The sequence below is a fragment of the Aquila chrysaetos genome, chromosome 3, assembly GCF_900496995.4.
Source record: "Aquila chrysaetos chrysaetos chromosome 3, bAquChr1.4, whole genome shotgun sequence".
NCBI lineage: Eukaryota > Metazoa > Chordata > Aves > Accipitriformes > Accipitridae > Aquila > Aquila chrysaetos.
In genome coordinates this window covers 61,906,964-61,933,905 of record NC_044006.1, presented here as the reverse complement: position 1 = coordinate 61,933,905, position 26,942 = coordinate 61,906,964, and the positions used below count along the sequence as shown (strand labels likewise).

Below are 26,942 nucleotides of genomic sequence, written 5' to 3'. Positions count from 1 at the left end.
CCGCGCTCGACGGCGGCCGGCGCGGCTCAGCCTTCCTCCGTCTGGCGCGGAGCGGCTCCCGGCGTAGCGGGCCGCCCCGGGTTGCCGGCGCGACGTTTCCCGCGCCGGGAAGGGCTGTTGCTGTTGCTGCCGCCGAGGCGTGCGAGAGCAGGCAGCTGCCTGGTCCTGCGTGAGGGAGCAAACCTAACTGGCCAGGCCCGGCCCACGGCGTGTGGGTGCGGGCAGCTGCCTGTTGCAGGCAGAGGGAACAAACTGAGCTTGCCGGGCCGGGTCCGAGGCGTGTGGGTGCAGGCAGCTGCCTCCCCGGTGTGAGGAAGCACACGGCGGCCTAGGCCTCCTGCGTGCCCAGCTGCCGGGGGCTGCGGTCACCCCCGGCATGAGCCCCCCCAGCCGGGGCGGGAGGGTGAAGGTGGGCGTGGAGGTGAACCTGAAGGGGCCGATGGCCAAGATGGCCGGGGCCGAATGCGGATTTTGGCAGACTGGCTAGTTAAGAAGGGGAAGTAAAACGTTTGGCTGGTCCCATGCCAGGGACCTGAACGCAGAGTTACTGTAGCGAAGGCAGCCAGGTCAGGAAGGCAGCGGCTGGGGCACAGAGCTGCAGGGTGACCGGGAAGTAGTCGTTGGCCTACAGCACGGTTCCCCAGGTATGGACTGAAGAAGACGTCTTTCTCTTTAGTATTTAAAACCAAGTCATTTGTGTAAAACTTGTGGGTGCATCTGTAGTGTGTGTTAGGACCCGTGTGGCTACTTTGTGCATTAGCAGGTCTTCACTACAGAGCTATACTCTTGGTAGCCTAGTAAGTCAGGGTCTATAAGTAGTTGCTGTGACCTAATTATCTTGGGTTTGTATCCCAGGATGATCCTAAAGACAGAGAGTAGATTGCTTTTAAAATACTGCATTTCAGTCTATATCCTACGTACACATGCCATGGAGCAGAAACTCGTGTTTCCTCCATCTCTCCATGGCGACTTTCTGCTGGAATCCTATGACTTGTCCTTACTAAATTCATTGATGTGGATAGAGAGAAACTCCTCCTCTTTTCCCCTTTGAAGCTGCTCTAAAAGAGGAAAATGGTTTCATTAAAATTAATTGTGGGTTTAGGAAAACTAATAACCCAAGCAAGTTCCTGAAAGAGGATACTTAAGGTATCCTAGCATGAGAGCTGCTACATGTTAAGGATGTGTTGTTACTCAGCCTTAACCTCCCACTGTCAAGGTGTTGCCAATTCCGCCCTCCCCTAGCCCCGGCCTCTCTCCTTTTTACCTACCTGTCCCGTGGCCTACCTTCCTCCTCAATCCCCCTCATTTCCTTCCTCTGTTTTTTCTTCCTTTAATCATCTTCGACTTTCTTGCATTTTTTTCACAGATGCTTCTTAGCAAATGCTAGTGCAGTTGTAGCAGTGCAATTGAACAAGGTCAGACTCAAAAAAGAAGACACTTCTTTATGGAGGTTTGGCAATGTATTTACCATCTGTATATTTTGGAGAAGAAACAATGTGCAAACAGGTTAATCCTGCTAGCAGTGTTCCACATACTAAGTTATGGTGCTAAGGAAAACAAAATCAGGTAGTGAGTCTGTCTGAGTCCCCGCACATTTCAGAACGTTGTTTGTGCAATGCTTTGGACAATTGTGAACAACGTGGTAGAGGTAGCAGACATATAACCTTTAAACAAGGGAGTCAGTATGTCTGGATAATATAAACAGAAAAGGAGTTGTATGTACTGATAACAAACACTGAGGCCTAAGGTGGGTGTTTTGTCCTGAAACTTTATAGTGAAAGTTTTGCCATTGACTTCAGTAAGCAAATAGTCATTATAGTGCAGATAATAAACAGAAAATACAGCTCGTGTCTCGTGAGACCTTGAGACAGGTTCAACTCCTCAGCTCCTAGTGCTGCAGCAACTGGTTTTGGTGATCAAGAGGTGCCGCATCTCTCCTTAAAATCTCATTCACTGAAGAGGAGCTATTGGGCAGCACGGCCCCGCAAGAGTTCCTGCCTTTTGGGTGAGAAATAAAACGTAGTCCTGCCCAATTTTAGCAATTGCCAAACTCGCGCTACTGTCTCCCGGAGTACTTTAGTCCTACTGCCACTAACAAATCCTTAACGTTGTTGCCCTAAATTCCACCGGAGTTTCAGCTTAAGGTTTTTTTTTCAGACCACGCTTAAACTAAGCGTGTGTTGGAAGCTGCCGGCAGCCCCCCTAGAAGCGCCTGGGAACACGAGGGGCTGTGGGAAAGGGGTTCGCCGATGCCGCCAGCCGGTGACACGCAGTGACCGCCGGGGACGTGCCGGGGCACGACGAGAGCGCTCGCCGGCATCAGGGCAGAGCCGGGGCCGCGCTTCCCCCCGCCCGCCCCGCTCTGCGCCCGGGGCCGGGCGGCGCTCGCTCCCGCCTTCCAGGAAACCGAAATAGAAACCCCGGCCGGAGCCGCCCCGGTCCCCCGCCCCCGGGCAGCAGCGGGCGGCGCTACCTGCGCCCTTCCCCGCCCCCGGGAGTTTCCCGCGGGACCCGGCCGAGCGGCCCCGGCGCTGGCTGCGGGCGGGCGGCGCGGCCTCTCCCGGAGCCCCGCGGGTAAGTGGGGCCGGGCGGAGCGGGGCGGGGGGCTGCGCTGGGGAGAGACGGGACAGAACGGGACGGGGCTGCCTCGCCGCTCGCCCTCCAGCCCGGCCGGCTGGCAGCAGGGCATGGGCATGGGGATGGGGATGCAGGGGGTTATAGCTGGGCAGGTTCCTGGCTGCCCCCAGCCTTCTCGACAGCCCCCGTTTGATCTCCAGCACCTGTGCTGTCCGCCGGGGGGGGCTGCACGGCGGGAGGGGGGGCACTGCAACACCTCCCTGCTGGAGGTGAACTTTCTGCCACTGTCAGCGATAGGAGGTTTGGTTTTTTCGTGGTTTTTGTTGCTGGTGGTTTTTTTAATTTTTCCCAAGTAAAAATCCGAAATGACATAGAAGTTGAAATTGTCGATATTTCTTGTCCCTTAACAGCAGAACTGTATTTCTAAGGGATTGCGTTTTTCAAGGTCTGTCGATAACCTTTCTTAAAAGCAAACAAGGACTTTTTTTCATCACTGGTGGACAATTAATTGCCGCTTAGACCAAAAAATTATTCCCTAAAAGCAGCACAAGAAATCTTTATTATGTGTGTGTGATTGTGTTAAGCCAGTCTGTGCGGTTTTTGGTTAGGTTTTTTTTTATTATTATTATTTATTTTTATTGTAGGTTTTGTTTGGTTTTTTGTTTTGTTGATCCTTGACACAGAAAAGCCCCACAGGAGCTCAGAAGTCTGGTGTCCAGTTGCTTGTATTTTAATATGGTGGATATAAGGATGCTCTCAAGCAGCATACGTCTCAGAAAAAGGGGTTTAAGGAAAAGCTACTCGTGATAAATAGAGAAGTAAACTCTTGGCTTGCAGATTACTCATGTGATGATGTTGAAATAATGGCAGAACTGGATAAAGAGTCTTGTGCTTTAGCAACTGACTTAAGTGCTTACGTTTAGTTTTATTTTCCCACTGTAGGCAAAAACAGTTTTTTAACTGAGAGCCTCAGTAAAGCATACTTAGTGATGTAATTTCTTCATGTACCTGCATTGTGCAGAATGATTTAGAACATTAATTGACTGCCCACCACACATACTAGTACAGGATTTTAGGGATAAAAAGGAAGAATGAATTCCCTGTTGGCAAATGGACACCTTTTTAGTGGTGGAAATATAATAACATAAATTGCTGCATAATTTTAAAAAATCAGCTTTGCGTAGTCTGGACACTGCTTTCCTTATGTAAACAGTGTTTAGAATTTGCTAGATAGAGGGGAAAAATGCAGCTTTTCTCAAGCACTAAAAGCACAGAACCAAGAACACACAGGTTATAGTCACTTTTTCTTGTTATTCAGAGCTTTTTGGGTAGTAGTGAAACTGTCAAGAATATTATTAGTATTGTGCTGTAGTTTGGGAACATTATGAGGAACGGAGCAGAGCTGGCACTTTTGGAAAGCTGCATTTGGTCTAAACTGTACAGATGCCTTACGCATGAAAATGTTATCAGAGAGTGAATTAGTTAAATCATGGTACGTACTTGTCTTTATCCACAAAAGACTAGAGCATCTAGAGGCTCATGTTTTTCTTCAGAAAGTCCCTCAGGACTAGTTTCTAACTTTACCTGACTTTACACATGCAGTCTCTCAGTTCCTTTTATGACTGGACTGTTTCTTTTCTCTCCACCCCCACTAAATCAGCACCAAAAAAAAAAAAAAAAAAAAAAAAAGCAATGAATAAAAGTCCTGCTGTGGGGAAAAATAGAAATCTCCTTTATAATAAAGAGTAAACACTTTCAGGCTTTGTTAACGGCCTTTAGCTTGGGCATAGAGCAGGAAGATGGGATGCTAGGGGTTAGAAAACACTCCTAGCGTCTTTTATTTCTTTGTGTAGGTTGGAAAAAACTGACCTCTGTCAGCACCCCGGATACAAAGCCTGGCTGCTCCCCGCTTGAGTAGTGCTAGTGACCGCAAGGTTTCCTACCCAGCTGCCCTAATGCTAGAGGTGCTGTCAGGTTGACTTGAGGCTGGGTGAACTGGTGTAGAGTGCTGGTGAAAGTCACTCTGTCCGTCTTGGGGGGACAGGGGGGCGGGGTGCTGCTCTGCCACCGTCACCCCAAAGGTTTGAAAAGGAGCACGTTGCACTGCAGGCACTCTCCTTGCCTTTTCCTATGTTGCATCTGCTGAGCTGTCCTGTCCTGCCTTTCGAACTCGCAGCATGTGGTCTCAGTTTCTTTGCCAAATCAGCTGCGTCATTTTACTCCGTTTTCTTCAACGTTAGAGCTGACGTAAATTCTCTAACCCATGAGAAATATGTGCCACAAAGCTTCCACGTCCTTGCGGGGAGGGTAAGAAAGATAATGATCATAACCAGAAACTGTACCTGGGTAAATGGCATTGCTTCATGGCCTCAGGGGACCGAGTCTGCTTCTTGTCCTTGAGATAAATAAGTTGTGCTTGCTGCTTTTCTTTTTTCCTTTTTTTAAAGTATCTTTTTGTCTGGTTGTTATCTTTTGCCCAGAATAGATGGTTGCAGTGGATTATGAGAAAAGGAAGTGAGACCTCTCTAAATAGGGCATGGTCTACTCAGTTCTGCTAGAGGAAAAGGAGATCCTTCTCTTCTTTGCTACGAGCAAGTATGAGGCAGGGAGAATAAAACTGAGGACCTAATAATGGAAAAAACTATTTTTCACTACTACTTGGAAATCTGGATGATCATACAGTAGCTTGATTCTTTTTTGAGCTGTCATCGTTTTCTGCAGAAAAATCCCCTGTTATCTCAGCCTTGTGATTACTAGTTTTTCTTTCCGTGAAGCCTGTAAAGCAAATGATCATATGAGTATAAACCAGTCTTTCTGCCTGAGCTGGTATGCCATGGCTTTATTTGTTTTGTTTTTTTTAATAGACTGCTACAGAACGCTGTGAAATTATCATCGGTGGTAAATACAGGTTCAAGAAACATGACGACTTTAGGGATTATATTGAGACGTTTTTGATGGTTTTGTGTGATGTAACCAGGATAAATACAAGGTAAGTGCTGTAGACATTTACGTGTTGAAAACTATTTGTATAAGTATTTTAATGACTGACGATGCATATGTTTTTAACTTGAACAAAGTAACTCTCTCTGGCTTAAAGTAGGAACCTGGGATGGGAAGGGACTTCTTGGGATATTGAACCCAGTTTCTTGTAGTGAAAGTCCGCTTCAGCAAAATGGTCAAGATTTACCTTGAAAAGTTATTGTTAGGACTAGCGAGGGCAGAACAAACTGCTGGAAACTGCTTCAAAAGGTCTTTGCTTTTGTGATATCTCCATTTCTGACTTTATTCTGAAACTGGTGAAAATTTCAGTTCAAGTCTAGTTCTGATCAGTTATTTTCAAAAAAGGTGGATTGTGTATATCAGGTGGTGACTTGTGCTTTACGCAATGATACTAACATGCTTATTGCTAGTGAAATGATGTTGCTCCATGACCTTCTCATCCTTCTAGACATATCACATAAATTGCTCATAAAAACTTGGGGATAAGCTAATTGAGTACATTTATAGCCCTCTTTGTCATTAATTTCCAAATAATAAATTCCTTCATTTGTATTGAGGGTGCTCCTTCATTTTTGCGTATCCAGCAAAATAGAGCTAGTATGTGCTTCCTTACTGTGCCAGTTCCTCTAATGAAAAGCTTTATCAAAGTAAATTCCAGGAATGAATGACAGGGGAGGTTCACTAATAACTTCTAAATAAAATTTCACTAGCAGAGAGTTTTTCTCCATTTCCTCTTCACCCAGTCTACTAATTATGATTTTCTTCATAATACAAATTAATAATTTTAAATCTAACTGTATAATGATGAGCTGTCTATCACCCTGATCACTTCTTTTCATTCTTACTTTGCTGAAACAAATTTAGGTGAAAAATGTTTTCAGGTTTGTTTCTTTCTTTTTTTTTCAGGAGTGGTTTTGCAAAGTGGACAGTAATGGAGTATATGAGCACGGGTAGTGATAGCAAAGAGGAGATTGACTTGTTGCTAACTAATTTAAATATGTCTGAGGTGATAGACATCATGGAAAACCTTTATCCAGGTGGAGACCTTGCAGTCTATGAAGACAGCTTGATTACAATGTGTGAAGAGGCAAATCAAAATGAAGAACGTGCAGAATCCTTACTGTTTTGTGAAAGGGAGGTTTCTTTGATGTCCTCTGTCAAATATGGGACTGTGGAAGACCTGCTTGCTTTTGCAAATCAGGTGTCTAACACTTCAAAACAATTTAAAGGATGCAGACAGCAAGAATCTGGAATCCTTTTGAATATGGTATGTCTCTTTTCTTTTTACTTGAAAATTAGTAGACCTTAGGAGTTAGAAGTTTTTAGCGAATCTAAACAAAGATCACCCCCAGTCCCAGGAGTAACAGTCAGGCTGTTGTTCTCTGTGCAAATCTGGGACTGGGGGGATCTCTGAGGTCATCAAGTCTAGCCCCTGCAGTCTCAGGCAGCTATGGAGAAAGGTCTGTTGTTCAGGAAGATCCACTCTATGTTGCCTCTTGGGATCCCTGGAGATTAGAAAACATTTCCCAACATTGAATACAAACTTGAGATGCGCAGTAAAAAAGCAAAAGCCACAACTATGATGGTTTACAGGTTTGGGAAATGGTAAGGGTTTTCTAGTGCCTTGTGTTCATGCAGTAAAAAGAGTTCATTGTGCAAAACTCCCAATAAAAGTCTAGCATCTATTTTGGTATATTTACTGAATTCACTCTCTATGCACAAAATGTAAAAAGTAGTAATGTAAGGAGAAAAAGCATATAGTATCAACTGTGACTTTCAGAATTAACAGTATTATGTAATATCACACACTGCTAAACTCAAGTATAGATGTGTTGCTTTGAGATATGTTCATTTTTTCCCTAAAATGGCTGGTGTTCTACAAGCATCTGTAGATGTTAGTGTCATTGAACTTCTGTTTAAAATCAGTTGCTCTGGAAACAAATCAGTTATAAAATGGAAGTTTATTCATATATGTTTGTGCTGCTGCTTTATTTTCTTAAGATGTTTTCTACATCTATCATCTAAAATATCTTACATGTAATGTTTCATATGTGAACATTGGTTGCTTGAGGCTTACTGGTTACTGAGTTGTGAAATAGCACAGGGTATTGCTTTATTTTGATTTGGAGGGAATATTGCAGTATTGCTAAACAGTCACTTTTAAACTCTGTAACACTGAAATGACACTTACTAATATTAAATGTTTCCTATACTTAGGATAGACACTGTTCTACATGCTCGTGGTTATTTTGCTTGCATATTGTTTCTACAGATGCATACAATTGGTATGAACCAAGTACTATGAGGTGCATGTGATCCCATTAAGCAACTGAGGGTTGGAGACAGGGCATTACCTGTACATGCATTTCAGCAGGTGCATCTACACTGTAAATATCTACAGCATTTTAGTTAGGATCAGGAGTGTTTCTGATTGCCTGGTCACCCCCACTGACTGCACCATGGCTCGCGTCACGAAGGGTCTTGGAGCGCACAAGCTGGACTTCTTTCAGTTGAAACTAAACTGCAGGATGTGTTACAGCCACAGATGAGCATTCACTGCATAGGACCAGGCTAGGAACTAGTCCTGAAAGCCTCCTGAAAATGTGAATAGTGTGGTGGTTGTTACTCTCTTGCTCTGCAAATCCACTCCGCTCGGTCTCTGTTACTTTCCAGGATAGGTGTAACCTATGTGGATTATCTAGCCTCAATGCCTTGAAATGCAGAAGTGAGCAGGCGAGATGTACAGATTGCTAGAGTCTTTACTTTGGTTCTGATAAGTAGAGGGGAGGCTCATTCTGCATACCCTAAGCAAAATACTTTTAATAAAAAGACACGCACCCCCCAACAGTTCAGAACTTATCCTCCGGAAAATTAAGAACTTCAAAGAATTAACTTATTTCATGTAAATACTAGTCACAAATTACAGTTTTAGCAGTCAAGAAGATACTATCCTAATTAAAAAACATGAAGGTAGTTAAAGCACAGAAAGATTATGTGCATTACCTCTTAAAAAGAAATCTAAACCAAATAATTTTCCTAATATGCTGTTATCTTAAAAAGGGTAGCTGAAGAGCTGAGTACGTGAGGCCATGTGACAGACATGAAGTGATAATATCCTTGATCTGCCTTTACATATCTTCAAGAATCTCGATAAAGGAGCAGTAAACAGGTTAATGATATTCAAGATACGGACAATACTGTATATCCCTGAATTAATTAGAAGCATATTCTCAGGAAACATTACTTATTCTTTAGCTGAGAGAATACTAAGAGACTGAAGAAATAACATCAACCTCAAGCAGTACTCACATGGCTGTACTTAGGATTTTGGTCTTTCTCTGTCATGTGCAGAGGGAGGGAGCTGTTTCGGAGGAAGATTTAGAGCAAGATACTGACTTAGATGCTCTGAATCGCTTCCTGGAGTAACCCTCTTCGCCTTGTTGATGGTATAGAGAGCCAAAGCTCCCAACATTACCCACCTAAAGCAGATGATGTGCTTTTTTTTTTTTTTTTTTTTTTTTTAACTACAGTATAAAACTAGAAGGTGGCTGGTAAAATCGCAGCAGACTTCTTCAACCTTTTACTAAGCAGCAGAAACTCTGATACAGGATGGAAAATTAAAATGTGTTCCCCTAGCAGTACATGTGATATTAGGAAATGCTGAAACTCTTGCTCACATTGTATAAGATAGCCTGTGAGTAACAGGTATGTGGCATAACAAGTTAGCAGATTACAGGAAGGACAAACATGTGCAGGTAAACCTAATAACAAGAGGTGGGTAATTTCATTAATCCAGCTGCTGTTGTTGTTGTTTCAAGACAATTAATTGCAACTTACACTTTGTAAATTAGTCACTGGAGAGAAACGTGGATGCCTGGGCTGTGAATGAATGCCACACCTCACATGCTGTTCCCATTTGGCGTTTCTAAATAAAGACTGCTGAACAGATCGCATGCATCATGCACATATACAAGTGATTTTTTTTTCCCCACCACATGTATAAAATTAATCAGGCTTAAAGTAGTTCTAACTTCATTGCGATTTTTTTTTATTATTATTTTTTTATTTAACTCCACAGATCACACCCAAGAATGGGCGCTATCAAATTGACTCAGATGTGCTCCTGTTTCCGTGGAAGCTGACTTACAGGAACATTGGCTCTGATTTTATTCCTCGGGGAGCTTTTGGGAAGGTGTACTTAGCCCAAGATAGAGAAACCAAGAAACGAATGGCATGCAAACTGGTATGTTAGTTCAGTAGTTTTATCTCTGAGCAAATATTGTACGACACAGTACATGCAGTATATTTTCAAATATGTCTGCATCAAATTCCACTGTTAGGCTGGTGATCATCTTGGTTTTATTTAACTGTTAACTTGTTTTAATTTTTTGTCTCTGAGACTGCAAAAGTTTCAGCATTTTGAGAGTATCTGGAAGTATGTGTAACTGCCATGTGGGCAGGCCTGCTGTGCTGTGGGGGTAGAAGTATTTCTACTTGTCCTGCTGTACTCACGGTGGTAAAATATATCAGCATGAGGTCACGTCCCTGCTGAAGGTGATAGCAAAACCCTGTTGCTGCAGATGGTTTTAGGATCTTGTGCTTTCACTGGGGTCTTCAGACATAAGTTTTCTTTACTCCAGTGCCATTAATGTCCCTGATAGCTCAGCTTAAGTGCAACTTTTATTGTGTTTTGGGCACTGACTGAGCATAAGGTTGTGAGACATTTCAAGAAAACTGCTGAGCACTTCCCTGTTTTTATACATGCCAACATTTTCTTTCAACTTTACCTTTCAACATACTATTCTGAACTGAACAGTAAATACTTAGGGCCAGTAAAAGCTCAGCTGGGACACTGCTCTATATCCCCCCGCTCATGAGTAAAGCACGTGCATTACTTCTGTATGGGAAAGAGTTGGGAAGGCTGTTGTATGTCCTTCCATTGCAGCCGGTGTATCCACATGGGGACAGATTTAGTTTGCCACTCCTGCATAACTCATTGCAGAATTAAAGCTTCCTAATGTTTCTGAAGTTACAAAGAGTATTTCTCATTGCAGTAAAAATGTTAGCCTCTTATTTGGTTCACAGCCACTAATCTGAGGGAAGGAGAATAAAAAGAGCGGTAGTAGCCTTTCCATGTCTAAGCAAACACTGCTTTTTATTGTCTTAGCAATCTGCTATCAGGACTTTTTAAAGAAATATAGTGCTGCCAGTTGCTCGCTTTAAAGCAGGTTTCATTTCTTGTAAGCCATAAAACAGTGCTAAGAAGGATTGAATTGAGGTCAGTAGTGGTCCTGACCATGATTAGTCTGTAGACTTTGCTGAGTACTGCAAGCACTGATACACGTGTCAGACGGGTGTATAGTTCTGGTAGAGCAGATGAGACTGCACAAAGCTAATGGAAAAAGCAGCGGGATTTTTATCTCTTTCACCAGGAAGTTTGCATAGAGCTTTTGTGTAACCACTGGATTTTGACAGGAATAACTCTTGCTAAATCGCTTTTTCTGGAAGATTGCACTTTTTATTTGGGCATGATTCCAAAAACCCTCTCAACTTTAAACTGGAAAGGAAGAACAAGTCACAGGATCAAAATAAAGCTCTGTATTTTAACAAGTGCATAGGAATGCTTTGCTTCCTTCTTACATTTTAATCTACAGGATGGATAACTAGTGTTAGTACAGATAACTTGTTTTTTGAGCTGCTTTTCTGTGGTTTTGTTTCAATATCCTAGGTCCCAGTGGAACAGTTCAAACCATCGGATGTTGAAATACAGGCATGTTTCCGTCACGAAAACATTGCTGAATTATACGGTGCTATTTTGTGGGATGAGACGATCCATCTCTTTATGGAAGCCGGAGAGGGAGGATCTGTCATGGAAAAGCTGGAGAGTTGTGGTCCTATGAGAGAATTTGAAATCATTTGGGTGACAAAGCATATTCTGAAAGGACTTGACTTTCTCCACTCCAAGAGGATTATCCACCACGATATCAAACGTACGTGTGTGGGATTCTTTGAGGTGCTTTCTGGTCCAAGCTGGGCTGGGGCTCTGGTGGAGAGCCTGGGACTGAGCTGGGGTGCATATCTTCGCATCTCTGGGAGGGAGGGATGGATAATGCTCAACAAATGACAAGGTCGGGTTCTGGAGATAATCGTTATTTACACTATATTAATTCACTGCAGTGGAGAGGGTGATTCGAAAATCATAGTTCCTTTGCCTTTCTTGAGCAACTCAATTTGAAATAAAAACCTAAAGAAAATGAGCAAAATTATCAGTCTGTGTTAAACCAGAAGTTTCCCTCTTTCCATGTAAATTCATCCTGAGTGCTTCCGTGCCCACCTTCCGCTTGCACCTTCTTTTAGGTTTTATGTTTCTGCGTGGCTGTTTCTCAGTTTGAGATGCTTTGGAACTAAATACCTAATTTGTACTGTTTTTTTTCTTTCAACAATTACTGCAAATTTTACTATATATTTGCTTTTAAAAAGCTCTGAGTATTAACATGTATAAATAATTGAAACATATTGATACTAAACCTAAATTAAATACATTAGTATTAAATTGCTTTAAAATTTAATTTTAATGCATTACATTTAATTTAATATTAAATACTGTTTCTCCCAGCACCACCTACCCCCGCAGACAGGTAAATTCTGCCTTTCTGGTAACAGTGCTTCTAATGAAGACTTACCTCTTCTGAGAGTTAATTTTTTGCTGAACTTGAGGGCTTAAAACAGAAATATTCAAAAGGAAGTGTTACAATAAATAGTTGACAGAAGACAGTTATCAAGAATTGCTAAATTTTTATCTCAGTTTTGCATTACTTTTAGTTAATGTGGGTCAGTACTTTAGATGTAAGCCTTTGAGATTCTGACAACTATAAAACTGCTTAATTTTTCCCTTAGTTGTGCTTTCTCACTTGTAGTAACAGTCTTTCCTAGGGGTTCACTGTAATTGACAGTAACAATGACATTAATTAAAAGGTTTAAAAACCAAACCAGCCAAAACCCAACCTACAACATCTACATAGTGGATAGGAGAACCATCCCATTGTGAATGTGGTGGATGTGAGCGCATTTTGCTTTTTCCAGCCTTTTTCTGCATTACTGGATGCAGGGCAGCAGCTGAGGCGGAGGTGCTTGGGTGCAAACCCCAGCCACGCTCCTGCCTGCAGGGAGCTGTTTTGTTCGAGGGGGTGAGCTGGGTAACCCTGGCCCTTAATGGCAGTTGTACCCACCACACCTGGCGAGGTGGCCTCTGCTTGAGGGAGATGAGGAGTGTGCTTTCGCCCATCAGGTGGAATCGATAGAAGAAGCTGTTTCCCAAACATCTCTGATTTCATCCTTACTGCATTTTGAGTCTGTCCTGCTGACGCAGGAGGTGATGGGGATTTTACCAGGAAGAAGACTGCCCTGAGCCAGGAAGGGGAGGAGGACTTTCTGTTGGTCCTTAGGAGCAGCTCAGTGCTGCCACTCACTTTAACCCTTGGTTGGAAAGCGGTTAAATTGAAGGTTATTTGGTGGGGGAAACTTTAGCCCAAAACCAGCTGAAGCTGGGGCTGGGTGCAGTCCCAAACAGCCAGCAGAGCTTGCTGCACTGTGGCAGAGTGGCCCTCTGCTCTGTCCTTTATGTGGTGTTTAAAATCCATATCTTAAAAGGTATCCCTAAAATTGCACCTTTATTTCTGTAGTTTTGTAGCACTGGTTAGGAGGCAGGTATGTGAAGGATTGCTTCAGGAACCAGTACTGCTGAAATCAAGTCTGTGTCTTCTCACTGGGTGGGCATGGTGGGCACTGTCAAGATGGAAAATGACCCACAGTTTCCTCTGGGAGAAGATGTGTTTCTGTTGTGTAACTTGGAGACTTCATTTGTTCTTGTCTTCTGAAACGGCAAACAAGAATTTCTCGAGGTTTACACGCAGTACTACCTTCATAAATATTTGATCAGAAATACAACTGCAAAGAAAGCCCTCTGAGCACAAAGTTGTGCCTTAGGCAGAGTTTTATGAAGGAAAGTGAATTAAGCTCCTAGATATTGCAGCAATTTGGTGGGAGTTTGGAAATCCCTGTCTTGTATTACTTTTGCAGCCGTAGTCTTGTCCTCTGTCATCACGCTGAGCTGCTGTTGCTGACTGCTGCAGGAGACTGGTGTGGCTGCTGTGGAGGGGCCTCGGTTCCCCTCTACTTCTGTCTTCATTTAAATTGTTAGTGTAGAGAAACCGCTTGGTGACCAACAGTTATGTTGTTTATAGCCAGACCCGCACAGCATGCTCTCCACCTTGGAGACCATTAAACGTCTTCAGAGCAAGCCTCACTGCACTGAGGTGCCTACCAATCTTCCACCTTCCTCCCTTACCCTCAGCCATTTTTTCTCTCTCTCTCTCTCTTTTTTTTTAAGCTAGGAAATTCTCCAAATGTTGATTCTTCTTTTACGTAAACCAGTCTAGGTTGATTTTTAAGATATGATTTAAAATTGGACCCAGTTGCTAACAGATCCGTTTTCGCTAGGAGAAGTACTGTGTTGTCTATAGAAACTGGTTGTGCTAATCTCCCTTTTCAGGCTTACATCCAAATGAAACTGGCATGTTGTAAAATAAATGCCTAACATGCTAGAAACTTAAATGTTGCCATTTTTATTTTTCTTTTAGCAAGCAACATTGTCTTTATGTCAACTAAGGCTGTTTTGGTGGATTTTGGCCTAAGTGTTCAAATGACTGAAGACATTTACTATCCCAAAGACCTTAGAGGAACAGAGGTAAGAAGCTGGAGGGACAAAAGTTCTTATATTACTCCTATGGTTGTGATGCTTAGGCTCAAATTTGGAGCTTGAGGGTAGAAGCTTGGGGAAAAGATTTTTATAATAACATCAAAAAGTTACAAACAAACATTAATGTAATCTCAATTATATTTTCATTTTCAACTTGCTGAATGGAGAATCAGGTGTTAGACTTTGAAAGCCATGTCACCTTCTCTGTAGTCCCATTTCTTAGCAATTTCTAAATCTGAAGTCAAAGAGAAATCAGGGTTCACTGAAGTCAAACAAAGGAACAGTACTCTGAGGAGGGTTGTTTGCAGTGGATCAGCTGCTGGTCAGAGACACTTCAGACAGGAATTTGTTCTTTGCTCTACCAAAGATTTCTTCTGAGATACCAGCTATGGACTGGGGTGACCTGCTCAACACAGTAGTTTGACTCCTCCTTTGAAACTGCAGAAATTACAGACCTCTGGGTTTCGCTGTCTTTCTAGTCAGGGGAGTAAAGAGCTTACAATGCTTACTATACTGGAAGCAACATGCTCTCTGGCATTTGATGTACGTGCTTTGTGGGGTTTTTTATTTTGGTTTGGTTTGGGTTTTTTTATTTGTTTGTTTAAGGGGGTTTTGTGTGCTGTTAATGAGAATAAGAAAAATGGTGGGAATGAGTTGGAAGCCCTGGTAGGGTATTTCCCAAGGATGGAGGTGTGTGTAAAAAGGAAATTTCCAAGTTTGTGGAGTGGACTGCTGATGATCCACTCCTGGCTGTTGGAGGACAGGCCAAGTTCGTGTTGGTAAGAACAACTGTGAAGAACACTTAATTCTTCATTTAGTAGGAAGAAAATTATTCCGCACTGTTGAGCACCTGCAGTCATGTTCTCAGAAAGCGGATAGTCCCCACAACCCTGAAACATGGTGGTGCTTGGTGTTGACTGTCTTGGGGGAGAGGTAGGCAGTCCTCAGAACCAGCAGTCCTGCCGTTCTGCCACAGCATTGCAGGCCAGAAGTAAAGTCACAGAGAGAGCGCTGGGAAAGGAGATATTCAAATACCAGTCAAAGACTTAAAGGAACATCATGAATGCTAGTCTATAGGTTTTTCTGCTCTCAGTCTTCCTCCCAGGCATCTTCCTCTCCACAGTGCCTGTGTTCAGCCTTGTGGGTTGCCTAATCCAGTCACCCACAAATGCCCTCTGTAGTCTTTGATAGCGCTGGCTTTCTTGATTTTTTTTCAAAGTAAGATCTGGACTCCAAAGTCCTCCTAAGTTTTGCACCCTCTATTATGCAACCTTAAGAAGTGGTGCAGTTGCCCAGGAGTGCTGTTTCTTCACATGGTTGTGCAACCCCTTGTTTGGGCTCTATCACTGCCATGCAGCATTGTGCCTGTGAACTGGATGGTTTCTTATGTCTGGTATTGGTAGGGACTCGTGTCCACGAAGAAAGTGGCAGTTGGAGTTATCTTTCTCCTGTGCTTTTATTAGGTTTTTTATTTGCTTCTATAGCACAGAAAGTCTGAATGTAGTGAATCTGCTTTGTGTTTTTGAAAATGAATAGTTGCAATTCTGGGCAGAATGATTGAAAGATTGTTAAATTTTGTTTAGTTGGTGTAGCATGAAAAACCTGTGTTTCTGAATAGTGTGTACAAGGCATGCAGCACAATATACCCTGGTTGTGATGAAACCGCTCTGCGGGAAATACTTTTTCTAGGCATTTGCTACACTTTCTCTTACGCTTCTGTCACTTTGTTAAAATATGTAAGCTTCAGTTACAACCATTTGAGGGGAGGAAAAATTTGTCTGGTGAGGTTTATTGAATGTGGAAGGTGTGATTCATTTGCACAAATGCTAAAGTATAACTAGCACAGCATGAAGAAAAGGACTGGTTTTTAGTTGGGTTGTGTCTCTGGTCTGACCGGTAGACGCGTGCCAGCCCAGCAGTAGGAAGGATTGAGAATGGGAAGGTATCCGGGGCTTGGGCTGCCTACTTTGGTGACAAGAGTCTTAGGCCAGTCTAAATCAGTCTGAAATCACAGCTTTGGTGCACATCTCGTTTTTGCTTTTTGTCCCTGTGCAATCAAGGTGCCTCTTGACCATTTTCACACTTGGACTATAACTGCAGACAGGTTCTTGTTCCAGCATCTTTTTTCCTCAGGAAGGCAGCTGCTTTTTGTTTATATAGATTTCACACAAGTCACACTGTATTTGCTAATCACTTTTTTTTTACAAAAGTAGAAATTCTGTTCTTTGGTCCTTATGAGACTTAAAGGCAGCAGGTGTGGATGCACTTACTCTGTCGTAGCCCAGAGGAAAGCAACAGATAGGAGTAAGTAGCAGCTGTAGATGCCTGCTGAACCTTTGCACATGCTTCCGATCTGAAGCTCTGTTTGCAGATGTGGTATGTGATTTACTGGGAAATATTCCTCGGAATTTGCGTGAGCCCTGCAGCCTTTCTCAATCTGTGGTAGTAAGTAGTCAAACCATGTGGTGATGACTTAACTTCCTGCTCTTGTGTCAGTTAATGGCTTTTAATGTGATTCTTTGTGGCAGGATGACTTGAACTAATTAAAGTTCTGTTTGGTTCCTTTTGAGGGAAATTGGGTGAGGGAAAAGTAGAAACCAGAAGCAAATAGGGCGGCTTGCTAACCTAGTGTGTTGTGGGCTCTGCCCACATTGTGTTGAAACCTACTCCCTCGGCCGGTGGTGGTGGCACAGCCGTGCAGGCAGCTCCTGCCAGCTGCAGGGTGTGCCTCCTGCATCCTGTCCATCTCGTTCTCCTCCAGCTGTGCTCCCAGCTGCCTGGAGCTGGCAGGAGCTTCCCACTAGATCCTTCTTCAGGGTCTTGACAAATCCAAACTTTTCAGTGAAATGTTTGGATGGAAACTGTATTTTGGTTTAGACAAGATTAGAATTTTTGGTTTAAAAAAAGGATGGAAGAGGGATGCTTGCCTTAATAGCTGTCCTGGGGATAACCTGGTGGAAAGGTCACGCAGCAGGACGTGAGAGACCTGGCTTTTAATTTATGCATTGCCTTAGACTTGGTTTGTTCCTCACCATCCCATTTCTTAGGATAATACCCCAACATGCAGGTTATTGGATAAGGGGTGGAGAGGAAAAGAGTAAGGAAGGCGGGAAGGTGTATAGCTGTCAGTTCTGCCCAGAAGAGTTGTATAGTATCCAATGTAACAGGGATTTGAAGAGTGGACTCCTACCCCCAGCTGGGTGGCTAGCGGTGAGGGTCACCCTCTCTCTTTAGCCTAGTGCATGCCCATGTTGTTCAAGCAGAATGGAGCAGTCCTGGCAATACAAACTGGCAATTCAGGCACCTCCTTTTGCTATGGAGGGATTAGGTTCCTGCTGCCCAGCTGAACGAAGCAGAGCCACGGCTTGAACCTCAGCCTCTCACAGCTCAGCTAAGTCCCATAGCCACTGAGCTGTGGCCTGTTTGGGGAGGGCAAACCTGGAATATGACTTTGTCCAGGTGCCAGACCAGAAAATCCCTGTGATTGTGGTAATGTACAGAGCAGAAAAATCTTATTCCCCAGACGGTGCTTGGTCTTTAGGCTGCAGGTACTAGTGGAGTGCATCCCTTCAGAGGGGAGTTTTCCAGATCACAAAATGTAACGATTCATCTTTGCTTCTTGTTTTCCCCTATTGATTAATCTTTTTTTGTCTATTCTTCACAGATTTACATGAGCCCTGAAGTTATCCTCTGCAGAGGCCACACAACAAAAGCGGACATCTACAGCATGGGAGCTACTATTATTCATATGCAAACTGGCATCCCGCCCTGGGTGAACAGATATCCACGTTCTGCATATCCATCCTACCTCTATATTGTAAGTGTCCGTAGCAAAGCTATAGCTGAGTTTCAAGCTGAAGGCTTTCCTGTACTTTTGTTGGGAAAGCTCCAGTCATATAAAAACTATCAAAATATTTGTCAGAGAGATGATATCATCCTTTTTGCTTCGGGGGAGGGAGGGAAGAAGTGGGTTTTGATCATTTAGGGGAAGACAGAGACTGAGGTGGAGTCATCTCTGTGGTTTGTGTTACAATTTGTAGGCCTTGAGTTTACTGCAAGGACAGGGTTAGAACAGCGTGAAACTTGATTGAAACAAGCCCATCTGTGTTCTACTTGTCTGTTTTGCTTCAAAGTTGCAGATAAAAACTGGAGCCTGGCAAATATGATTCTCTGGTTCTTCCAGTGTGGTACAGAAATCTGGTGAATTTGCATTGCACCAGATTTTAGGCTTGCTTGGGCTTGCTTTGAGTTTTTAAATTTATGTTTTTAAAATCTGATTTTAAAAAGGTGGATTTTGCTACATGTTCTGTTCTCATTGATCAGCCCAGCTTAAGGAGGTGATGAGTTTTAAGTGGGGAATTCCCAGACCACTCGTGGTTATCTGTGACTTCCTCTTCCATTGTTTTTGGAATAACTGTTTCAATGGTCTTTTTTTATTCCAACAGATACACAAACAAGCTCCCCCCTTAGAAGACATTGCTGAAGACTGCAGCACTTCCATGAGAGAGTTGCTAGAAGCAGCTCTAGAAAGGAATCCTAATCATAGGCTGTCTGCAGCAGACTTACTGAAGCATGAAGCCTTACACCCACCCCCAGAAGAGCAGCCGCGGTGCCAGAGTCTGGATTCGGCATTGTTTGAAAGGAAAAGACTGCTTGCAAGGAAGGAGCTGCAGTTGCCAGAAAACATTACAGGTAATGACATCAGGCTTACTTATCTTGCACTCTGTAGATTTTACTTTGTGTCAAAACTTGATTTGAGTGAGTGTTTAGAAACAAACAAAACTCAAAAAGCTTCTGGAAAGACACCAGTAAAACTCCCAATCAGATGAGATCACACCCAGAGCTCATTAAGTGTTATGTAAAACGCCCATTGACTTCAACAGGGGAAGAACTTAGCCTGAATTCTGCAGCTCCGGAAGGGCTGGCTCATGAAAAATCCCTGGTAGTCAGTCATGGCACTTCATGAAGTATAGGTTGCTGTCCCAAATTGCCTTAATTTGCCACAGTGCTACAGATGTTTTATTGATACTAGCGATTTGTTAACAACAACAACAAAAAGGGTCCAACAACTACCACCATCACCAAATCCAACACTTTTTGCTTCCTTAAAGGAAAAGACAGATACAAAACCATGACTGTAATGTCGCTGAGTGTCAGCAGTACAAGCCCTTTATTTTAAAAACAAAAAAGACTGTAGGATAGAACACAGTTTCTCTTGTGCATTAGTAAGTGCTTTATGAAGGATAACACATGAACCAGATAGGAAGCTCAGTGGGTCCTCAGATAATATCAAGCCCAAGAGAGATTTAGTGCCAGCAACTTGCTAACAGGCTTCAAAATGCTTTTCTTCTAAAATATGTTAGGAGGGTCCTGACAAAAGGCATTTAAGAACTGACCCCGGACAAGTGGTTTATTTGATTGTGATAAGTATTTGAAAAGATATCTATGCGAAGTTTTGGGTGCTGTAATTGTTGCAACAAATCCGCTTAACATTTAAATCTATCACAGCCTTTGCATCTATTGATCCTTCGGGGTTTGCCTTGTGGGTGCATAATCCCTTAACTGGCTCAGGCCATCTGAATTAATTCTTTTGAAGATGAAAACATATTTGATCATTAAACTGGAAATTTAGTTTAGGAGCATGAGGTTCCATGACACTCATTATACGAGTATTCAGGGAAGTTCTGCCATTGCAAACCAGGTCTGGTTTCTTCAGACCTTGATTTAAAGGAAAAAAAAAATCTGAGACTGATGGTCCCATATTTGTTCTGCGTTGTCACACCCAGCAACACAAAGAGGATGTCATCTGTTTAGATGAAAATTCCCCTGTAATGAAGGGGAATTCTCAGCTGGCAGAAAGTTAGCAGGTTTTTTTTCTTGCACCAAACTCTCCTTTAGCATTATGGCTCAGAGGATGAGGAAGCTCTGCCTAGCTGTCCCAGCTGATGGAGGTCTTTTTTGAAACAGTTGAACACACTTGCTGTTTTCAGTAGCAAACTGCTTACCTTTCTTTTCCCTAGAGTTGTGGGTTGATTTGTTACCTTTTGTTTTATTTTATATGAGGTTTATGTTATATTGTCCTTAAAAATGAAGCTTTCTAAACCACAGATAAATAAAAGCAAATATTAGGCCAATTATTCCAGTAACATCTACAACCATGAAACTGAACTAGTGTAGCTATTTGTGCAATAATGACATGCTTTGCCTCTTTCCTTTTTAGATTCCTCATTGTGTACCGGGAGCATGGACGAGTCGGACCTGCTAAAGAGGCAAAGATCACTCTATATAGATCTTGGAGCTCTAGCTGGTTACTTCAATATTGTTAGGGGACCACCAGCCTTAGAATATGACTGACTCAGTAACATTTTATGTTGGCAGGTCAGAAGTGGACCTCTACCTCTTAAAACTTGATTTTAAGACTTGATTTTCAAATTTGTACATAAAAATATTGCCATTGTAGGCTGTAAAATGTGAATAGTGTTTAATTGCACAGATGATTAAGCTAAACCCTTAGGGGCTCTGATAAGCTGATCCCAAGCAACGATATTTGTGCGTCTGCTGGTTGACCAACAAGAAGATGGCAAAAAGAACACTGCTGGGAATGTCTTAATCCGGGATATCTTCCTGTGCTGGGCCTTGCACTTTCATAAAACTTGTAATATATGCTTGAAAATACTGCCATGAAAAAAAAAAAAAATTGAGCATGTGGGCTGTAAGATTCAGTCTCTCTGAGTTGTCCTTAGAGAAAACCTTCCAAAAAAAAAAAGTTCTTGATTTAACTCATCAAAGACTTGTTCAGTCTTGTTCTGTCTTTGAGACTTGGCCAGTCTCTGGTCATTCTTAATGGAAATCAGGGCCTCCCTTAAGCTGAGCTAATTTCTATCAGTTATCTCTGTAGCCAAAGCATCACTTGGTTACAGATGTGTTTTAACTCTGCATCTTCCCTGGGCTGTCAGAGCTAAGCAGGGCGCTGTCCCCCTTCTCCGTGGGTGGAGGGAATCCTTCACTGGCTATATCGGTTAGCTTTGGTAATAGCACAGCAAGCTGGCCCTGACAAAGCATGACAGTGATTCCACCTGCTTCCTATGTTACAGCTACTGCAAGGATATATTGGGTAGTTTTCAAGGGTAGATCAAATGTTATTCCCTATTGGTAACAGTGGGCAGGCTCCAGACTCTTGCTTTTTAATACTTTAAAATTGTACATGCGTATAATTGCCGTGAGTGCTATGGTTTGGAAAGCATGTCATTAGTGACAAGCTGTGTTTATGTTCCTATGGAAATGGAATTATATTGTTCTTGCTGTGCCTCATACATTTGAAACATGATGTTTTGGATGATAGTAAAACTATGTAAACTGCATAGTTCTGTACATCCCATGGGATGAGAACGTAAACTTTTATAAAACTCTCTTTGATGCTTAGGATGACTCTTTATAAGCATTTGTGTTAAAATGGCATACTATGTATGTTGTATACTGAATCTTTTCTGAAGCACAGTCTCTTTTTCATATGTCTATTATTTAATGCTGTTCCTGTCTAACACATAACCTTAAACAGATGATTTCTAGTTTGATACTGATATGGTCAAATGAATAAATCCAGCTCAGTGCCTTGAGATGTGGTCACTGTTATTTCATCTTTGCAAATGGCATGGGGCTGTGACTGTATTTGGGCCAACCTCCCCTACCATGGCCCAGGTACACCACATGCATTGGTCCACTGATTGGGGAGTTGCTTGAAGGTCCTTGTTGATGGATTTTGGACTCTGGTAACAGACAATGAGTGTTTCTGACAAAATCTTATTCTCAAACCCCAACGCTCCTTCTGGACTGCCTGGATGTTGCCCAGTGGTTGTGTACAACATGCAGCACTTCAGTCCTGATGTTAATTGCTGCAAAAATCCTGCTGCGAATAACACACCTGTTCCAGTACTCTGTGCAAAATCTCTAGATGACTAGTCGCTTTGAGGAGAGCTGTGTAGGGGAACCCTCTTCATATCCATACTGGCTGTAGTGACCAGGATATTTGGGTATCAGAGTTTCAGTGTAGCTGACTTAAAGAAAACATGACCTAATGGTTTGGATGCTCACCTTTGCCTTGAGAGACCTGGGTTCAATTTTCTGATCTTTTGCTGATGGCTTTTGATCTTTAATGAGATTCATAGAATTAGTAGGAAGCAGCTTTTCAGGTAACTGGAGGTGGTTTTAAAATCTCTTTCCCAGTTTCCCCTTTATCAAATAAAGGTGTTTATCCCCACCAGATAGTGGCTAGATGTTATGCGAATGCTTATCAAGTGCCTAGATACTTCAACAATGATATCCATGTCAGAATTACAGGCTGCTAGGGGGCTTTTACCATTGCTTGAAAAGTGTTACACTGATTTTTCTTCTTTTATTTTTTTCTTTAATGCCATCCTCCTCTTCCCCACCCAGTTAAATGGTTTAACATGGAAATCTGCATATGGGGACAGGCTCACAATTTAAGACTCGTTCCTAGTATATGGTTTTTATATATCTTCACACTATGCAGGTAATAAGTGACCAGGTTATCCAAAGTAATTACACTTTATGTATTGCCAGGTATAGGTGATAAGGTTTGGCTGAGTGAACCAATAGCTCTGTATAGGCACATCCACAGGTCTAAACAGTATGAGGCTTCATGACAAATACCACTTCAGAGGACTGATACACAGCCAACAAACAGCTGTTCACAGGTACACCGAACACCAAGCATTGCTACCAGCTCTGTGAGCTTTCGAATAGCTTAGGATTTTTGCAGGTGAGCCTCAAGCTGCAGTTAAGCAGGGATTTCTCTTTGGAGCAATACATCATATCCCAAGCATATCACATCCCTCGAGCATATCCCACAGCGGTTGATCCCTGTGTTGCGTAGGTTCACCGGTTTGTGCCACCGCCTGGGGCACAAGGTCAGGGAAATTAACTGGGTTGGAAATAACCTGGGAGGGGGAAGATCATTTCTCTAATCTGGTTGCTTGAGCAGCTGTGTACTTGGAGCAATCAAGGCTGGAGGTGAGGAGGAGGGAATGAAAAGGCACGGTGGGAAAACCCTGCCAGCACAAGCCCCAAGGGGATGGCTGGTCTGCACTGAGCTGTGGGATTTTGCAAATGGTTTGCCTCAGTTTGTGTTGATTTCTGGTGTGTAGTTTCATTTTCTCTTGGGGGAATATTGAGACTCATGCTAACTGCAATGGAAAATACAAGCGGAGAAACCCACTGCTCACAGTGACTGGTGAAATTAAGTAGCCAGAGGTGCCTTTTCTCCTCCTGGGCTTAGCAGGTTTCTTGTCCTCAGATTGGCCTCTGACCCAGAGACTGAGCCCACCACTGTGCTCCTCCGCAGGGCTTCCTGGTGTGAGCAGCCTACAGCAGGTGTGGAGCTCCTTTGAGGATGTGCTGAGCTCCCCACTCTCTTCATGAAGGGAGATCAGGTTCAGGTTATGCCTTTGAAACAACATGGGGAGAGACAGAGAATTCAAATTCCCCTTTTTCCCATTTTCTTGTAGCTGCTGCTGCTTTGCAACCCTGCTCCCCCTCTTGTCTCCCATGCCTCCTGCAAGTGAGAGGGTTTTGCTTGCTGCCTGGTTTCTGGAGGTTTCTTAACTCCTCCTAAATTCAGGCCCTTGTTTTTCTAATCCTGCAAAAATGTCAGTGGGCAGAAGAGACTGGGAGGAGCAATTGGAAGAAGTAGAAATAAGGGGTTTCTTGCCTGAAGGTTAAATGAGTTTCCCTGTTAACCCAAATGGAAGTTTGAGAAGCTGCAGTAGAAGTACAGAGCAGTTTGCCAGGCCCTCCCTGCGTGTGGTGCTGGTGGGCATGAGCAGGGAGGCCCTTGGCCAAGCGTTAGTCCTTTTGTTGGGACCTTGGGGAAGACAGTGTGTTGCTCTTCTGGCTAAATGGCAGAAGCGAAGCAGCAGCTGGGGAAGGGGCACCGGAGGTGTGACCCCTGCAGCAGCTGGGAGGACCAAACGGGTCTGTTGGGAAGGGCTGGGGCGTAGGGAGCGGCACGGTGCTGTGCGTGGCCAAAACTGGGAAGGTTTCTATGGCTGGAAACAGCTTCCCTTGGGGCTGTACTAGCTGCTTCCAAGGCAGGCTCAGCCACTGTGAGGGAGGACTTTGCTTCCTACGCTTTGCTTTGCATCCCATGCCCAGGGAGGAAGGAGTTTGCAAATTCCCAGTAAAAGAGCACCAAAGCACTATTTGGACCCCAAGCATCATTTTCTTTTCCTTACAGGAAAGGCCCAGCAAGGTCCATTTCTAAAACTGTCACCATCCAAAGCTAATCATTTGGGCAAAGGGAAAACAAGTCCTTTATATATGGTGCGTGCTGTGCTGGCCAAACTCAGCAACACCCCAAAAAATCCAGTCAAACCTTGGGAGTGGCTCATTACAGTCCCATGGGCACACTCGTGCTGCTTCAGGCTGGCCACCAGAAATAGCCCTGCCAACTGATACTGGGGCACAGTGACTCACTGGGGAGGAGGCGAGCTGCTGCGACAGCCACGAGCCTTTGCTCACCTGTGTCCCACACCTCCCGTGCGAGGCAGCACCACGTGCCACCTGAGCAGCGGGTTAGCATGGCTGTGCTGTCGGTCTGAGCATGTCCAGGAGAAGGTGGGTTTGTCTGGAGATTGGCTGTCAGAAGGAGGAAAGCCAGGGATGCTCCAGAGTCGGGTGTGCAAGACAAAAAGGCTGCGTGTAGCTGATCCTCATCAAAGCTACGCACAATAGCACCATCACTCTCACCCTTAAATCTGGTCTCAAGTGTGAACCTTGTTCCAGTAGGAGCCAGTTTCAGAGGAAGGATGCTACCATAGTGTCCATGCACAGAGGGACAACGCCCCACTTGCAGGCTATGACACTAAGCATAGCTTTGCCAATATGAAAAAGTCAAATAAACGGTGATGTCTGAAAAGTTTAAAATCCCTCCTGGTGCTGATAGCAAGTCACCTGCTGAAGCGGCACGCAGCTGAGGAAGGACGAGGGATGGAAATGAGAGACAGGCAGGGAAGGACTTGGTGAGGTGTATGCGTAGCCCGAGAAGAGGGGGTGGCGGGAAGGCATCCGTCAAACCTCCAGAGTGGAAGTGGCACAGAGCCAGTGAGCAGCCTGGGGGCTTGTTGAGGCTGCTGGCAGTGCAAAGGGTTGCCTTCTCCTGTAGCTCTCACTTACAGTAAGCCAAGGTCAACTTTTATTCTCCCCCTGCCCCCTCCAAAAAAAGAAAAGAAAAACCAGTTTGCCCAAAGAGGAAGTCTTCAAAACCGGTGTGTGAATTCCCAGCGTAGGTCTTTTCCCTTTGTCATCTCCTCTCTCGCCTGTCTAAACTGCAAGTAAGCAGGAGCTGCTGCGTGTGGTCCTGATACATGTAAGCCCCTGGCAGAGCTGACCCTGAGCTGAGTCTGTGCCTGTATCACACTGTCACTACAGATGCTGCTTCAGGAGCCTTTATCCACTGGTGGTATAAAGATCACCTCCAACCACCGAGCTGTTGTGCCTTATTTTTGTGCATAATGATAGTGGTTTCCAAGCCAAACTTGGTGACCCTATCACCCGTGCCAGCTTCCCTCCCATCCCCCAGCATTGGCTCTCCCACTGCAATGCCCTCTGGTCCCCGCGAGTCACCGTCTGCACAGCACACTCCGCCGTGCCAGCCAGCCTGGGGATGCTGGGGGAGGCTGGCACCCTGGCTCTGCCTCTGCGCTGGGTCACCAGCCTCTTGGAGGTGACTTGACTGTCACTACTGGCACAGGTGGAGCTGTTTGGGGATGCCTTGCTCTGCCCACTAAGCTCCCACCACAGTGCCTGAAGGTGGTAGGTTTCAGCTGCTGCCCTGGGCAGGGCCAGGAGCACGGCCATGCCCCGGGGATGACAGCAGCCCAGTAGCACCCTGCTCCCATCCCCCTGATGGGGGGGATGCCCCAGGGGCAACCCGGACCGCTGGGAGCATCCACCAGGTGAGCCCCTGCCAGGGCACCGGGGCCGGCACTGCGAGGACCATGGCTGCGCTTTCTGGCATACAGAGGTGGCAACGCCAGGGCGCCAGGGATGCCAGCAAAGGCTCCCACTAAGGGATGTGTTTGAAAAATGGTCCAAAAACGCCGTGCAATGGTGTCTGGTCTAACTGGCTCCCTGCTCGCCCTGCAGACCTGCTGCGGAGGCACATGTATGCTGCGTACATGTGGGTTTGAGTGTAGGTGGTTTTGAAAGAAAAGAAAACCAGGTTTCACTGTCTCAGGCAGAGTTAGCCACATGCCATTTTCAGGTACACGCTGGGTTATTTTCAGGGAAAACTGAACCATTTTCTGCGTAATGAAAGATCTTTCCAAGAAATAAGGAGTACTCTTTGAAGCTGAGTTGGCTTTTCCCCAGAAATATGAAAACATCTTTGGCTGCAACACATCAATAACTCATCTTGCCAAAAGAGCAACATTTCAGGGAAGGGAAATGACCCAAATAATGTTAAAAATGTTCAGGAAGTTCTGGCTCCCTTTCTGCACTGTTTTATGCAACTACTACCCCAGTTAGGTTGTATTTTCCAGCCTTGCAGCAAGATTCCAGTATTAACTGTGACATCTTCTTTTAACCTTCT

At 44.1% G+C, this 26,942-nt stretch overlaps 1 protein-coding gene across 2 annotated transcripts; it reads left to right on the top strand.

Moving 5' to 3' along the window:
* The first annotated feature begins 18 nt into the window (after window positions 1–18).
* Window positions 19–21,951, top strand: MAP3K8 (mitogen-activated protein kinase kinase kinase 8). Of its 2 annotated transcripts, none has more exons than XM_030010453.2 (9): window positions 19–644; window positions 5,442–5,566; window positions 6,484–6,844; window positions 9,656–9,820; window positions 11,306–11,567; window positions 14,217–14,323; window positions 18,000–18,152; window positions 18,781–19,027; window positions 20,556–21,951. In XM_030010453.2, the coding sequence occupies exons 2-9, from the start codon at window positions 5,532–5,534 to the stop codon at window positions 20,687–20,689; spliced, it is 1,464 nt and encodes a 487-aa protein (XP_029866313.1). In that variant the 5' UTR covers window positions 19–644; window positions 5,442–5,531; the 3' UTR covers window positions 20,690–21,951. The 2 variants fall into 2 exon arrangements, with proteins under 2 accessions (XP_029866313.1, XP_029866314.1); XM_030010454.2 differs by lacking the exon at window positions 19–644 and adding an exon at window positions 2,482–2,574.
* The last annotated feature ends 4,991 nt before the right edge of the window (window positions 21,952–26,942 follow it).

Excerpts from the sequence above, each read along its gene's own strand:
- MAP3K8 (XM_030010453.2), top strand. The coding sequence starts at position 5,532 with ATGGTTTTGTGTGATGTAACCAGGATAAATACAAG. Across the intron at positions 9,821-11,305 it reads AACGAATGGCATGCAAACTG|GTCCCAGTGGAACAGTTCAA; the intron begins GTATGTTAGTTC and ends TCAATATCCTAG. Across the intron at positions 14,324-17,999 it reads AAGACCTTAGAGGAACAGAG|ATTTACATGAGCCCTGAAGT; the intron begins GTAAGAAGCTGG and ends TATTCTTCACAG.